The following is a 13,546-nucleotide window of genomic DNA, read 5'->3' as shown; positions in this document are numbered from 1 at the left end:
CAGTCAGTACCTGACTGGAAGGAGATCTCGCTGAACATCATCCAGACGTCAGCGAAGTAGAAGCGACACTGCAGCGCCTTGGCGGTCCGGCGTCCCAGCGGGACCGTCACGTAGCGAGAGCTCGGGTTGCGGTCGTCCAGGACGGTACGGAACTCCACAGGCTCCGCCTCCCAGGTGGCGAAGAGGCGGGGTTTGAAAGAGCAGGACACGGAGGAGAAGATCTTCACGCCCCGGGAGAACATGTTGTTACTGTGGACCTGGAGAGGAGCCGAGGAGAGGTCAGAGGTCAGTGACCCTGACTGCAGTCCTGACAGCAGTGGGGTTTTGGACATTTCATGACGTTAGAATTATAAGGTTCTCTGCCCCGCGGTGGCGCAGCGGTCTAAGCATCAGCCTCTGGTGCAAGCTGCCCACCGGGGACTGGGATCGAATCCCGGTCTCGCCAGACCCGGATATGGCCGGGGCCCACAGGGAGCGGCATATTGAGCGGCCGCTCCCAAGGGGGGTATAGGACTATTTCCGGACAAGGATCCGTCGCGCAACACCGCCCCCGGGGTGCCGGAATAACGGTATCGGGCTCGAGGAGCCAGACAGCTAGTCTGCCTGGCTTTCTCCTCTGGGCTGCCGGCCACGGGGTCGTGCGGCGGATCCTACGCAATAGGCAGGGGATAATTGGATACTAGGTTGGGTGCAATTGGATACTCAATTGGGTGAAAAAGGGATAAAATCAGAAAAACTAATAAATAAAAAAAAAGAATTATAAGGTTCTATCTCCATTTTTGTCAAAATTGAGTTTTTTTACATACTCTGATCCATTAGGTGTTTATTAATGCCTGTATGGTGTCATTTTTAAAATGTTGATTTTTGTTTTGTTAGTAATTAATAAAATACAAAGGTTCCATCTCACAAAACATAATGGAATGTAAAAACTTTGACGCTCAATATCTCTGAACTACCCGAAACGGAGATAGAACCTTATCATTCTAAGCTCACGATTTAGCAGACGCCTTATTCTATAGCGACGTACAACAAATACATTTCACTAAGTGAAGTGAATCATCTATCCACCAGTCACCATAGTAGGAAAACAGTAATCTATGCTCGGGCCAGGGGCCATTGGCAGTCGTCGTGCTAGAAGAAGGTAAACAGTACAGGGGGGTAGTAGATGTCTCAGGAGAAACAGTACAGGGGGGGTAGTAGATGTCTCAGGAGAAACAGTACAGGGGGGTAGTAGATGTCTCAGGAGAAACAGTACAGGGGGGTAGTAGATGTCTCAGGAGAAACAGTACAGGGGGGTAGTAGATGTCTCAGGAGGGACAGTACAGGGGGTAGTAGATGTCTCAGAGGGACAGTACAGGGGGGTAGTAGATGTCTCAGGAGAAACAGTACAGGGGGGTAGTAGATGTCTCAGGAGGGACAGTACAGGGGGGTAGTAGATGTCTCAGGAGGGACAGTTCAGGGGGTAGTAGATGTCTCAGGAGAAACAGTACAGGGGGGTAGTAGGTGTCTCAGGAGAAACAGTACAGGGGGGCAGTAGGTGTCTCAGGAGGGACAGTTAAGATGTAGCCTGAAGAGATGTGTCTTCTGTCCTGACAGCAGTGGGAAGCCCGTTCCACCAACCAGCGGGGGGGGGGGGGGGCAGGACAGTGAAAAGTCGCTGAGCGACCCGCGACCGTCTCACCTTCATGGAGGTGAAGTTCCTCTGCCTGTCGAAGACGAAGTCCATCTCCACGTATCCGGAGCCCAGGGTCTCGTTCCTCCAGCCCACGTAGTCGTACCCGGGCCAGACGTGGTACTGACGGGTCCGCAGGAAGTCGTCCTGACCAATCACGCCGTCCGTCAGCTGGCCCAACCCACCAGACAGCCTCCTGAATGGGGAGGAAGGAACGACCGTATAAGGGCGGGGGGAAAACGGCTGCTAGTTCATTAGGTTCATTCTCTCCCAGGTGTGTCTCTTGAATGTGTGTTTGTGTATGGGTTTGTTACAAACCACAGATGTCTCGTTTGTATATTTGTGTGTGTTTGTATATATGTGTGTGTGTGTGTGTGTGTGTGTGTGTTTGTATATGTGTCTGTGTGTGTGTGTCTGTGTGTGTATGTGTGTGTGTGTGTGTGTGTGTGTGTGTTTGTATATGTGTCTCTGTGTGTGTGTGTGTGTGTGTGTGTGTATATGTGTCTGTGTGTGTGTGTGTGTGTTTGTATATGTGTCTCTGTGTGTGTGTGTGTGTGTGTGTGTGTGTATTTGTATATGTGCCAGTGTGTGTGTGTGTGTGTGTGTGTGTGTTTGTATATGTGCCAGTGTGTCTGTGTGTGTGTGTCTGTGTGTGTGTACAGACGACAGTCTTACTTCCGTTCGTGGGCGCCGTCGTACGTGGAGTCGTTGAGGCTGGCGATGGGATACCCAGGAGGCATCATCAACTGGCCCTCTGGTGAACTGTACGACGTCAGACCGTCTACGGAGGGGAGAGAGGGATGAGGGGAGAGAGGGATGAGGAGGGATGGAGGGGTGGGGGAGGAGAGATTTTTATTTTTATTTATTTATTTTCTGTTGTGTCTGTCTGACTTTCCGCCTGTACATTCTGTAAAATGTCCTTGGGTTTGTGAAAGGCGCTGTATAAAACCAAGCTATTATTATTATTATTATTATTATTATTATAGAGGAATGAAGGGAGATGGAGGAGGACAGAGAGATTGGAGGACACATGATAGGGGAGAAGAGGGGGTTTTGAGGAGGAGGAGAGGGACGGAGGAGAAAGGGAGGAGGAGGAAAGAGATATGAGAAAATGAGAGATGAGGTGAGATGGAGGGAGGGAGGGAGGAGTGAAGGATGTGGGATGGAGGAGGAGAGACAGAGGGATCAGGGAGGGGAGAGATTAATGACACAAGATGGGGGGGTGGGTTGAGGGCAGGAGAGAGAGGATGAAGGGAGAGGAGGAGAGAGAGAGAGACAGAGAGGAGAGAGATAGAGAGACAGAGAGGGAGAGAGACAGAGAGAGAGAGAGAGAGGAGAGAGAGAGAGAGGATAGAGATATAGACAGAGAGAGAAGAGAGAGAGAGGGAGGAGAGAGATAGACAAAGAGAGAGAGAGAGAAATAGAGAGAGGATAGAGACAGAGACAGAGAGAGAAGAGAGAGAGGGAGTAGAGAGAGACAAAGAGAGAGAGAGAGAGAGAGAGAGAGACAGAGAGAGAGAGAGGGAAGAGAGAGAGAGGGATGGTGGTGAGACAGGGGAGGAGAGAAGAGAGACAGAGGTTGAATTTCATAAGCATTCCTCATTCCTAATGATCTGACCCTGTCTCACTGTTTTCTGTTGTCTCAGGAGACCTTCATGTGTGTGTGTGATGTGTGTGTGGTCTGGTCCCCGTCCCAAACCAACCATCCGTGTCACAACAGCATTAAAAGAAACCCTCACTCGGTAGTAAACAAAGGCACGACCACAGATTACATCACACCCGTCTCCACAGGAGAACAGTCACACACTCATGTACTTAACAGCCAGAGTATTCTCATCTACTGTGGAGTCTCGTGCTTCTTACAAGATGTACAGATGTGTGTGTGTGTGCGTGAGTGTGTGTGTGTGTGTGTGTGTGTGTGTGTATAGTGTGTGTATGTGTATAGTGTGTGTGTGTGAGTCTGTAGCGTGTGTGTGTGTGTGTGTGTGTGTCTGTATAATGTGTGTATGTGTAGCGTGTGTGTGTGTGTGTGTGTGTGTGTGTGTGCGTGTCTCACCGTTCCAGGGGCAGCCGTACAGCTCCACTCTCATACACACGGTGCTGTGTCTGTATAATGTGTGTATGTGTGTATGTGTGTGTGTGTGTGTGTGTGTGTGTGTGTGCGTGTGTGTGTCTCACCGTTCCAGGGGCAGCCGTACAGCTCCACCCTCATACACACGGTGCTGGGTCCCTTGGTGACGGGGATGAGGCGGACGTAGCGGCTGATGATTGGTGGATGAAGGTCTTTGATCACGGAGGCGTAGGCGTTGTCATTGGCCTCCATAATCTGAGGAGCCAATAGAATCACACCGTCACTTACAGCACAGCCAATAGAATCACACCGTCACTTACAGCACAGCCAATAGAATCACACCGTCACTTACAGCACAGAGTGACTGAAGGGCAAGTGTGTCCTTGACCTAGATTACTAGAGAACCTACTCTTAACACTAGAACAGCCGTGCCTTTTTACCTACTAAAAGAGCCGCACACTCTTTCACGATGCTAAGCTGCTATTTACACACAACGACCACTAGTTGGCCTGCTTCCTACACAGAAAAAACTGCTAAATAGCTTTATACCAGCTTATCCTGATGTGATTTTGAAAATGTAAGGATACTTGGTGGCAGAACGCACATATCTAGGAAAAGTCATGAAAGGAGGGTCCTGAAATTTTATAGAGTGCAAAGATATAAAACATTTTTTTACTCATGGCTGATTAAGTGTTAAACTACAAAACATGATTTATGGAGATTATCCATAGAAAGGGCTTCCTAGGCCAGGATTAGGACAGGATTAGGCCAGGATTAGGCCATATTAATTCTGCCTTCAAGTGCTCTTTGAAAACAGGAAACTGGGATATTTCCAACTGGGTAACTCGTGTTACTTTGAGATGGGCGCTGTGGTTTTCCCACTCAGAGCTTTCTCGGAACCCGGGGAGCTCTAGGCAACGTTCTATGCAAAAATATCGGTGGTACATTCAGAGTTTAATTGGAGCGTTTGAACGCACCATTACCACATCTTAATGAGTTAAACAGCTATGACTGATCTCCCCCAAAGCCCTCTAACCTCTCCCACCCCCCCCTCCCACCCCCCGCTGAGGTCTTATGATAACAGAAACACCCTAATCAGCCAAGACTAGACAAGATAAAATCACACAAAGCTTTCAGAGAGGGATCTCTCCTCTCTTCCCCTGGCTTGCATAGCAGCTCTGGGCACCCCTCCAAAACCATGACATGGCCAACCCTAACCCATTGACTTGTGCGTGCTATCAATTACACCAGACTCTTTTCATTTCCAAGGACTTAGCCTCGTGCAGTGAAGTGTCCAGCAACACAATGTCAACAACCTTGGCGGGGGAGTGTGGGGGGGACGGAGGGAAGGGGGTGGGTGGGAGGGAGGGGGGGGGGGGGGGGGTTATGATACCGTGGTTACGCAAAACAAGACCAAAACAGCTGACCGCAGGAAAAAGAGTCTCCAGTTAAATAATTTTAACCGAATATGAGTCGTCCCTGTCTTTTCAGAGTTTGCGCAATATCAACAAGATAAGAGCGTTTCTAACCGGGTGTAACAGCCTTTCTAACTGGGTGTAACAGCCTTTCTAACGCGGTGTAGCAGTCTTTCTAACCAGGTGTAACAGTCTTTCTAACTGGGTGTAACAGCCTTTCTAACCAGGTGTAACAGCCTTTCTAACCAGGTGTAACAGCCTTTCTAACCAGGTGTAACAGCCTTTCTAACCAGGTGTAACAGTCTTTCTAACCAGGTGTAACAGCCTTTCTAACTGGGTGTAACATCCTTTCTAACTGGGTGTAACAGCCTTTCTAACCAGGTGTAACAGCCTTTCTAACCAGGTGTAACAGCCTTTCTAACCAGGTGTAACATCCTTTCTAACTGGGTGTAACAGCCTTTCTAACCAGGTGTAACAGCCTTTCTAACCAGGTGTAACAGTCTTTCTAACCAGGTGTAACAGTCTTTCTAACTGGGTGTAACAGCCTTTCTAACCAGGTGTAACAGCCTTTCTAACCAGGTGTAACAGCCTTTCTAACCAGGTGTAACAGCCTTTCTAACTGGGTGTAACAGCCTTTCTAACCAGGTGTAACAGCCTTTCTAACCAGGTGTAACAGCCTTTCTAACCAGGTGTAACAGCCTTTCTAACCAGGTGTAACAGCCTTTCTAACCAGGTGTAACAGCCTTTCTAACTGGGTGTAACAGTCTTTCTAACTGGGTGTAACAGCCTTTCTAACCAGGTGTAACAGCCTTTCTAACCAGGTGTAACAGCCTTTCTAACCAGGTGTAACAGCCTTTCTAACCAGGTGTAACAGCCTTTCTAACCAGGTGTAACAGCCTTTCTAACCAGGTGTAACAGCCTTTCTAACCAGGTGTAACAGCCTTTCTAACTGGGTGTAACAGTCTTTCTAACTGGGTGTAACAGCCTTTCTAACCAGGTGTAACAGCCTTTCTAACCAGGTGTAACAGCCTTTCTAACCAGGTGTAACAGCCTTTCTAACTGGGTGTAACAGTCTTTCTAACTGGGTGTAACAGCCTTTCTAACCAGGTGTAACAGCCTTTCTAACCAGGTGTAACAGCCTTTCTAACTGGGTGTAACAGCCTTTCTAACCAGGTGTAACAGCCTTTCTAACCAGGTGTAACAGCCTTTCTAACTGGGTGTAACAGCCTTTCTAACTGGGTGTAACAGTCTTTCTAACCAGGTGTAACAGCCTTTCTAACCAGGTGTAACAGCCTTTCTAACCAGGTGTAACAGCCTTTCTAACTGGGTGTAACAGCCTTTCTAACCAGGTGTAACAGCCTTTCTAACCAGGTGTAACAGCCTTTCTAACCGGGTGTAACAGCCTTTCTAACTGGGTGTAACAGCCTTTCTAACCAGGTGTAACAGCCTTTCTAACCAGGTGTAACAGCCTTTCTAACCAGGTGTAACAGCCTTTCTAACTGGGTGTAACAGCCTTTCTAACTGGGTGTAACAGCCTTTCTAACCAGGTGTAACAGCCTTTCTAACCAGGTGTAACAGTCTTTCTAACCAGGTGTAACAGCCTTTCTAACCAGGTGTAACAGCCTTTCTAACTGGGTGTAACAGCCTTTCTAACCAGGTGTAACAGCCTTTCTAACCGGGTGTAACAGCCTTTCTAACCAGGTGTAACAGTCTTTCTAACCAGGTGTAACAGTCTTTCTAACCAGGTGTAACAGCCTTTCTAACTGGGTGTAACAGCCTTTCTAACCAGGTGTAACAGCCTTTCTAACCAGGTGTAACAGTCTTTCTAACCAGGTGTAACAGTCTTTCTAACCAGGTGTAACAGCCTTTCTAACCAGGTGTAACAGCCTTTCTAACTGGGTGTAACAGCCTTTCTAACTGGGTGTAACAGCCTTTCTAACCAGGTGTAACAGCCTTTCTAACCAGGTGTAACAGTCTTTCTAACCAGGTGTAACAGCCTTTCTAACCAGGTGTAACAGTCTTTCTAACTGGGTGTAACAGCCTTTCTAACTGGGTGTAACAGCCTTTCTAACCAGGTGTAACAGCCTTTCTAACCAGGTGTAACAGCCTTTCTAACCGGGTGTAACAGCCTTTCTAACCAGGTGTAACAGCCTTTCTAACTGGGTGTAACAGCCTTTCTAACCAGGTGTAACAGTCTTTCTAACTGGGTGTAACAGCCTTTCTAACCAGGTGTAACAGCCTTTCTAACCAGGTGTAACAGTCTTTCTAACCAGGTGTAACAGCCTTTCTAACCAGGTGTAACAGCCTTTCTAACCAGGTGTAACAGCCTTTCTAACCAGGTGTAACAGCCTTTCTAACCAGGTGTAACAGTCTTTCTAACCAGGTGTAACAGTCTTTCTAACTGGGTGTAACAGCCTTTCTAACTGGGTGTAACAGCCTTTCTAACCAGGTGTAACAGTCTTTCTAACTGGGTGTAACAGCCTTTCTAACCAGGTGTAACAGCCTTTCTAACTGGGTGTAACAGTCTTTCTAACCAGGTGTAACAGCCTTTCTAACTGGGTGTAAACAGCCTTTATAACCAGGTGTAACAGTAGTTGTGTTTCCATAAAAGTTAAGCGAATTTCGAAATGCGAATCATGAAATGTGGAGCGTTTCCATTAACTTGGTTGGAGCGAATAAGCACGGCTACGTAAAACATAATTTCGTCAGAGTATTTCGTCAGTATTTACATGTATATAGTAATATACCTCAAGCGAGCGTATAGACTTTGTGCGAATTAGAGGTGATTCGCATCGAGTTCATGCGAATCAAGCCGTTTCCATAAAATGTCTCATGCGAATCATCTCAAACTGATGCAAATCACCTCGAAATGCGAATCAGAATGTTTTATGGAAAGTCTTTCTAACGGGGTGTACCAGCCTTTCTAACTGGGTGTAGCAGCCTGTCACTAGTCAAAAGTCTCTGTAGAGGTCAGTGGCAACAGGAAGTGGCCGTCTCGGTGTGGCATTGAAGGGCGCTTCCTGTCAGACAATGACTTAAACCTGACTGGACAGGAACGGGTGACTCAGAACCGACCCCCCCCCTCCTCCTCCTCCTCCACCCCTCCATTCTTTACTTCCCACACCACTTCCGTTTCTTTTATTCTTCCCTTCCCCCCTTCCCTCGCTCCTACCTTGTTGCGTGCTTGTGTGTGTGTGTGTGTGTGTGTGTGTGTGTGTGTGTTTCTGTATGTGTGTGTGTGTGTGTGTGTGTGTGTGTGTCTCTGCATGTGTGAGTGTGTGTTTCCGTATGTATGTGTGTGTGTTTCTGCATGTGTGAGTGTGTGTCTCTGTATGTATGTGTGAGAGTATCTCTGTATGTTCGAGTGTGTGTTTCTGTATGCGTGAGTGTCTGTTTCCGTATGTATGTTTGTGTGTTTCTGCATGTGTGAGTGTGTGTCTCTGTATGTGAGTGAGTGTGTCTTTCTGCATGTGTGTGTGTGTGTGTGTGTGTCTCTGTATGTGTGTACTTGCATACTCGCTCGCTCTCCCCTACCTTGTTGCCGAGGCGATTCCTCCAGGTGCGCCAGGTGACCCCGTCGCGGCTGTAGTTCAGGCGGTACATGCGGGCGAACTCGTTGCCGGAGTTGCGGGCGTAGCGGCCCTGCGTGCCCACCACCGTCAGGAAGGTCAGCTGACCCAGGTCCACCTGCAGGTACTGGGTGTCGGAGGGCTGCAGGAGGCCCGCGGGACACCACGCCCCGTCACCCCCCTCACGGTTCAACCTGGGACACACACACACACACACACACACACACACACACACATGTGCATACACACACAGGAGCACACACAGGCATACATACACACAGGAGCGCACACAGGTATACATACACACATGGGTGTACATACAGGCATACACACATGTGCATACACACACACACACACACACACAAGTATACACACACAGGAGCGCACACAGGCATACATACACACACAGGTGCACACACGCACACACACACACACACATGTAAATACACACATAAACACACACACACATACACACATGTGTGCGCACACACAGGCATACACGCACACAGACACGCACGCAAACACACACACACACAGACACACACACAGAGAGAGAGAGAGAGAGCGAGAGAGAGACAAAGACAGGAAGTCAGGGTGGCTGCTGGGTAAATTGAGGGAGAGGCCAAACACAATGTGGCATCTGATGAGTCAGCGACGGCTGATGAGATGAGACGTGTTCAGAAACACACAGTCGACAAACAACCAGCAGACCACAACCACACAGGGTTATACAACCACACAGGGTTATACAACCACTCAGACGCCTCCTACAGTAGGGTTGTCACGATACCAATATTTTACCCTGCGATACTATACCAGCCCAAGTATCACGATACTGAGTAGTATCGCGATACCGCGGCACTTTTGTAACACTTTTTATTTTTATGAACATGCAATGTATTTATACAAGTTACAATAACTTAATGAGTGGTGCATGAATAACATGCATTTAATGCATTACACTGTAACTCTACAGGTAAGTAAAAGTACTGAAACCGATATTTTTGTGAATAACATGTTTATTAATAAGTAGTTTGAAACATCAAACAGACCAACTGGCCTTTTGCAAGAGTATAGCAAAGTAGGTGTGTGTGTGTGTGTGTGTGTGTGTGTGTGTGTGTCTGTCTGTCTGTCTGTCTGTCTGTCTGTCTGTCTGTGTCTGTATGTCTGTCCGTCTGTGGGGTCTTTTTCACGAACTTGAAAAGTAAAAGCAAACACTGGCATATAAAAAAAATAGAGGGCTACTTCCAAACTGTAGCTCAAGACTTAACTCAACTTAAGAACTCAGTGGTTTTAATTTTCTAGTTAATGCCCACTGAGCTCGCAGGAACCATAGGAACAACGTTTGAGGTTGCTAACCTGTTAGCCGACAAAGCTAACGCGATGGGTAGTCGCGAAAAAGGCTGCGTTCGTCAATTCGCTCTGGAAATCTGACCCGCACTCGCGGAACGCCTCTCGTCCAATCAAACGAATCGGTCGCTCTGTGACGTTGCACCCAGTGTGCGCTCCGGCGCTCTCGGAGCGAATTGACAAACGCAGCCGAAAGTGTTATGAGTTGCCCCGCTGGTACCGTGTTCAACACGGTAGTATAGTATTCCACGGTAGTACCGTTGTATAAAGCTTATGGTATAGTAGGCACCGTGACATTTTGGCACCGCGGTATATCGTTGGTACCGGTATATCGTGCAACACTATCCTACAGTACTGCCCGTCATACCACGTGTGTGTGTGTGTCTGTGTGAGTGTGTGTGTGTGTGTGTGTGTGTGTGTGTGTCTGTGTGAGTGTGTGTGTATGCATGTGTGTGTGTCTGTCTGTGTGTGTGTGTGTGTGTGTGTGTGTGTCTGTGTGAGTGTGTGTGTGTATGCATGTGTGTGTGTCTGTCTGTGTGTGTGTGTGTGTGTGTGTGTGTGTGTGTAAACCTACCTTGCATACTGTGGCCCCGTGGTCTCGTACCATTGGCTGGAGGCGGTGATGTCATCGTCTTTGATCCTGCCATCCTCCATGCCTAGAGGGTAGCGGCAGTGGGCTGCAAATACAGAGACACACCAGGGGTCAACAAGGGGTCAACCAGAGGTCAACAAGGGGTCAACCAGAGGTCAGCTAGGAGGTCAACACAGGGTCGCAGTGGTCTGGATAACTGTGATGCACCGGTGGAATTCTGCACCTGCACGTGAAGGTGAAGGAGGGAGAAAACACTCCCTGGGTTTGTGTTTGTGTGTGTGTGTGTGTGTGTGTGTGTGTGTGTGTGTGTGGACCAAACACTGTGTGTGTGTGAGAGAGTATGTGTGTATGTGCGTGTGTACGTGTGTGTGTGTGTGTGTGTGTGTGTGTGTGTGTGTGTGTGAGTGTGTATATGTGTGTGAACTGATGAGTGCCAGGGACTTCCCAGCATTGACGTAAGTAAATGGGCCACACACACTCTCACCTACTTTGCAGACAGATGTCACCATTAGGTTTCACAAGAGGCGTGTGTGTGTGTGTGTGTGTGTGTGTGTGTGTGTGTGTGTGTGTGTGTGCGTGCGTGCGTACGTACCTGTGTATGTGTGTGTGTGTGTGTGTGTGTGTGTGTGTATGTGTGTGCGTGTGTGGGTGTGCGTGCGTGCGTGTGTACGTACCTGTGTATGTGTGTGTGTGCGTACGTACCTGTGTATGTGTGTGTGTGTGTGTGTGTGTGTGTGTGTGTGTGTGTGTGTGTGGAGGTAGCAGACTCACCTGGTTCTACCTGGGCGTTGGCTTTGGCGTGGAAGACCAGCATCAGAAAGAACAGCATGGTGGGCGTTGGATGACTGGTGACAGGTAAAGGCAGAGGCTACATCTCTGAGACAGGGATGGAGGGATGAAGGGGTGGGAGGAGGGGAAGATAGAGAGGTAGAGGAGAGAAGAGGGGGAGGGGGCGGGGGAGGGGGGGATTAGTTGACTTGACACACGTGATAATACAAGTGGAGCAGCACGTGTTGTAATCAGACATGAAAACACGCTCTGGTTTTTAAACGTTCACAATGATAAGTTGTTGTCTACATTTTCTTCCTAAAGCACTAAAGCACTTGATGTTTGCATGATGCATTATCAAACAGTTCTCTCTTTCTCTCTCTCCGTACAGTGAAACCAGTGATAGATGTTGCGTTTTCCCAGTGTTCTTGACAGTGGTGCGGTTGTTCAGTGGAGTTGTTACTAGATAAACCTCTCTTGTCTGGCCAAGAGCACCATTAGTCACACCACCACACTAACCAGACAACCCCTCTTCAATGACTCTCATTGTCCTCCGACCAACAGCCAAATGAGCAACTTTAGCATCAGTGACTGACTTTTAGAGGGCCTTTAGCATTGACCTTCTTAGCGTCTTAGCATCAGCAGCCTTCTAGCGCTGTCGTTAGCGACTGAGCGTCAACAAAGACACTGACTGCACGTCCTTAAAGTAACCCGTTCTCACTCAAAACAACTAGCTACCATCCTCACCCTGTCTCTGGCTCCTTCGTTTACTTTTTCTTCTCTTTCCTTCCTGACTTTCACTCCTCCTCATAAACTTCCTTCTCTACTTTATACTCTACCAGCTCTTTCTTTAAAGCCATCTCTCTCTCTCTCTCTCTCTCTCCCTCTCTCGCTAACCCTTTTCTACCCTTGCTCTCTCTAACACTCTCTCCCCTCGCTCCAAACCGTTCTCTCCTCCTCCTCTTTCTCTAATCTTTCCCCCTCTGTTGACCCCCTCCCCCACATATCTTCTCTCTCTCTCTCTCTCTCTCTCTCTCTCTCTCTCTCTCTCTCACTATCTCTCCTCTTTCTGTCCCTGTCTCTCTCTCTCTCTCTCTCTCTCTCTCTCTCTCTCTTTCTCAAAGCTCTTGTTCCATACAGTCTCCCAGGAGGCCGGTTGTCTGGCTGTAGGCCCGAGCGGAGCCTGGACCCTTGCCAGAGAGTCGTGCCTGTGAAACACCACTGTTTGCAGGCTGAGCCACATGCACACAGACAGACCCCTCTCTGGTACAAACGTAGGTGGGTGTAAACAGATGGTTCCTGAGGGGGTTTTCATCCACCAATTAGATATCAAAGTATGGGGGGGGGGGGGGGGGGGACTTTTACATGCTGTTTGATGAACAAAGAGTACAAACAAAACTTGAAGACATTTGTCATACTTTTGTTGCACCAAGCAAACATAAACCAAACCAGATAAAGAAACAACAGGGGAGAATGTATTGAAAGCTTTGTAGCGTTAAGTACTTCTTAAAGTCACTTTTTTACAAGCTTTTCGTTTCCCGAAAAACCCTTGGTCGCTCGCTAAGTACTCCAATTCTTTCGTAAATTCACGAGAACTGCAGACCACTCGTGATTAGCAGCCAAAGTGTGTCGCTTCACTGTTACATATCGTCCATAATACACCACGAACATACAGCTAACGAGTTGAAGTCGTGCAGATTCCAAGGAGAAAGCCGAGGTCTTGGCAAGCAACACTGTTCTTAAAAGTTTTTTTACATAAACATGGACGTTGGTGTTTATCTCTTGATTTATTGTGGGGCATATTAATGAGAAAAAAAGATGCAGCTTTGCAACAGGAAGATGGTAGTCCACTCTGTGATAGCATTTAAGGTTATATCCGATAACCACTCAGAATTTGAAAAAGCTGATCTGAGAAAGCTGATCTGAGAGCAGCTCATCAGGCCTATCGATGACACATTGATACGTGTTTCTCTCCACTTCACTGAAGATGAACTTCACTGACGTATGGTTCTGAGAAGTACTCACACACACACACACACACACACACACACACACACACAACATCGAATGTTAGCTAGGTGGTTTGTGAAACTCCAAAAATCCATCGTT

General features: G+C 47.9%; 1 protein-coding gene across 1 annotated transcript in view; it reads right to left on the bottom strand.

Annotated features, from left to right (window-relative positions):
• Positions 1-13,546, bottom strand: part of ddr2l (discoidin domain receptor family, member 2, like) — a gene marked incomplete at its 3' end in the record, with an annotated part of 30,752 nt that overhangs the window by 9,856 nt on the left and 7,350 nt on the right. The window contains exons 2-8 of the mRNA XM_080530898.1: positions 11,441-11,545; positions 10,652-10,754; positions 8,693-8,921; positions 3,851-3,998; positions 2,348-2,453; positions 1,682-1,868; positions 11-257 (exon numbers count right to left, since the gene is read on the bottom strand). Coding sequence (XP_080387024.1) covers positions 11-257; positions 1,682-1,868; positions 2,348-2,453; positions 3,851-3,998; positions 8,693-8,921; positions 10,652-10,754; positions 11,441-11,498 — 1,078 coding nt within the window. The 5' untranslated portion in view covers positions 11,499-11,545. The remainder of the gene's footprint in view (positions 1-10; positions 258-1,681; positions 1,869-2,347; positions 2,454-3,850; positions 3,999-8,692; positions 8,922-10,651; positions 10,755-11,440; positions 11,546-13,546) is intronic.

The sequence above is a fragment of the Nansenia antarctica genome, assembly GCF_963989245.1.
Source record: "Nansenia antarctica genome assembly, chromosome: 5".
NCBI lineage: Eukaryota > Metazoa > Chordata > Actinopteri > Argentiniformes > Microstomatidae > Nansenia > Nansenia antarctica.
Note: the sequence above shows the minus strand (reverse complement) of the source record. Positions and strands in the feature narration are given on the sequence as shown.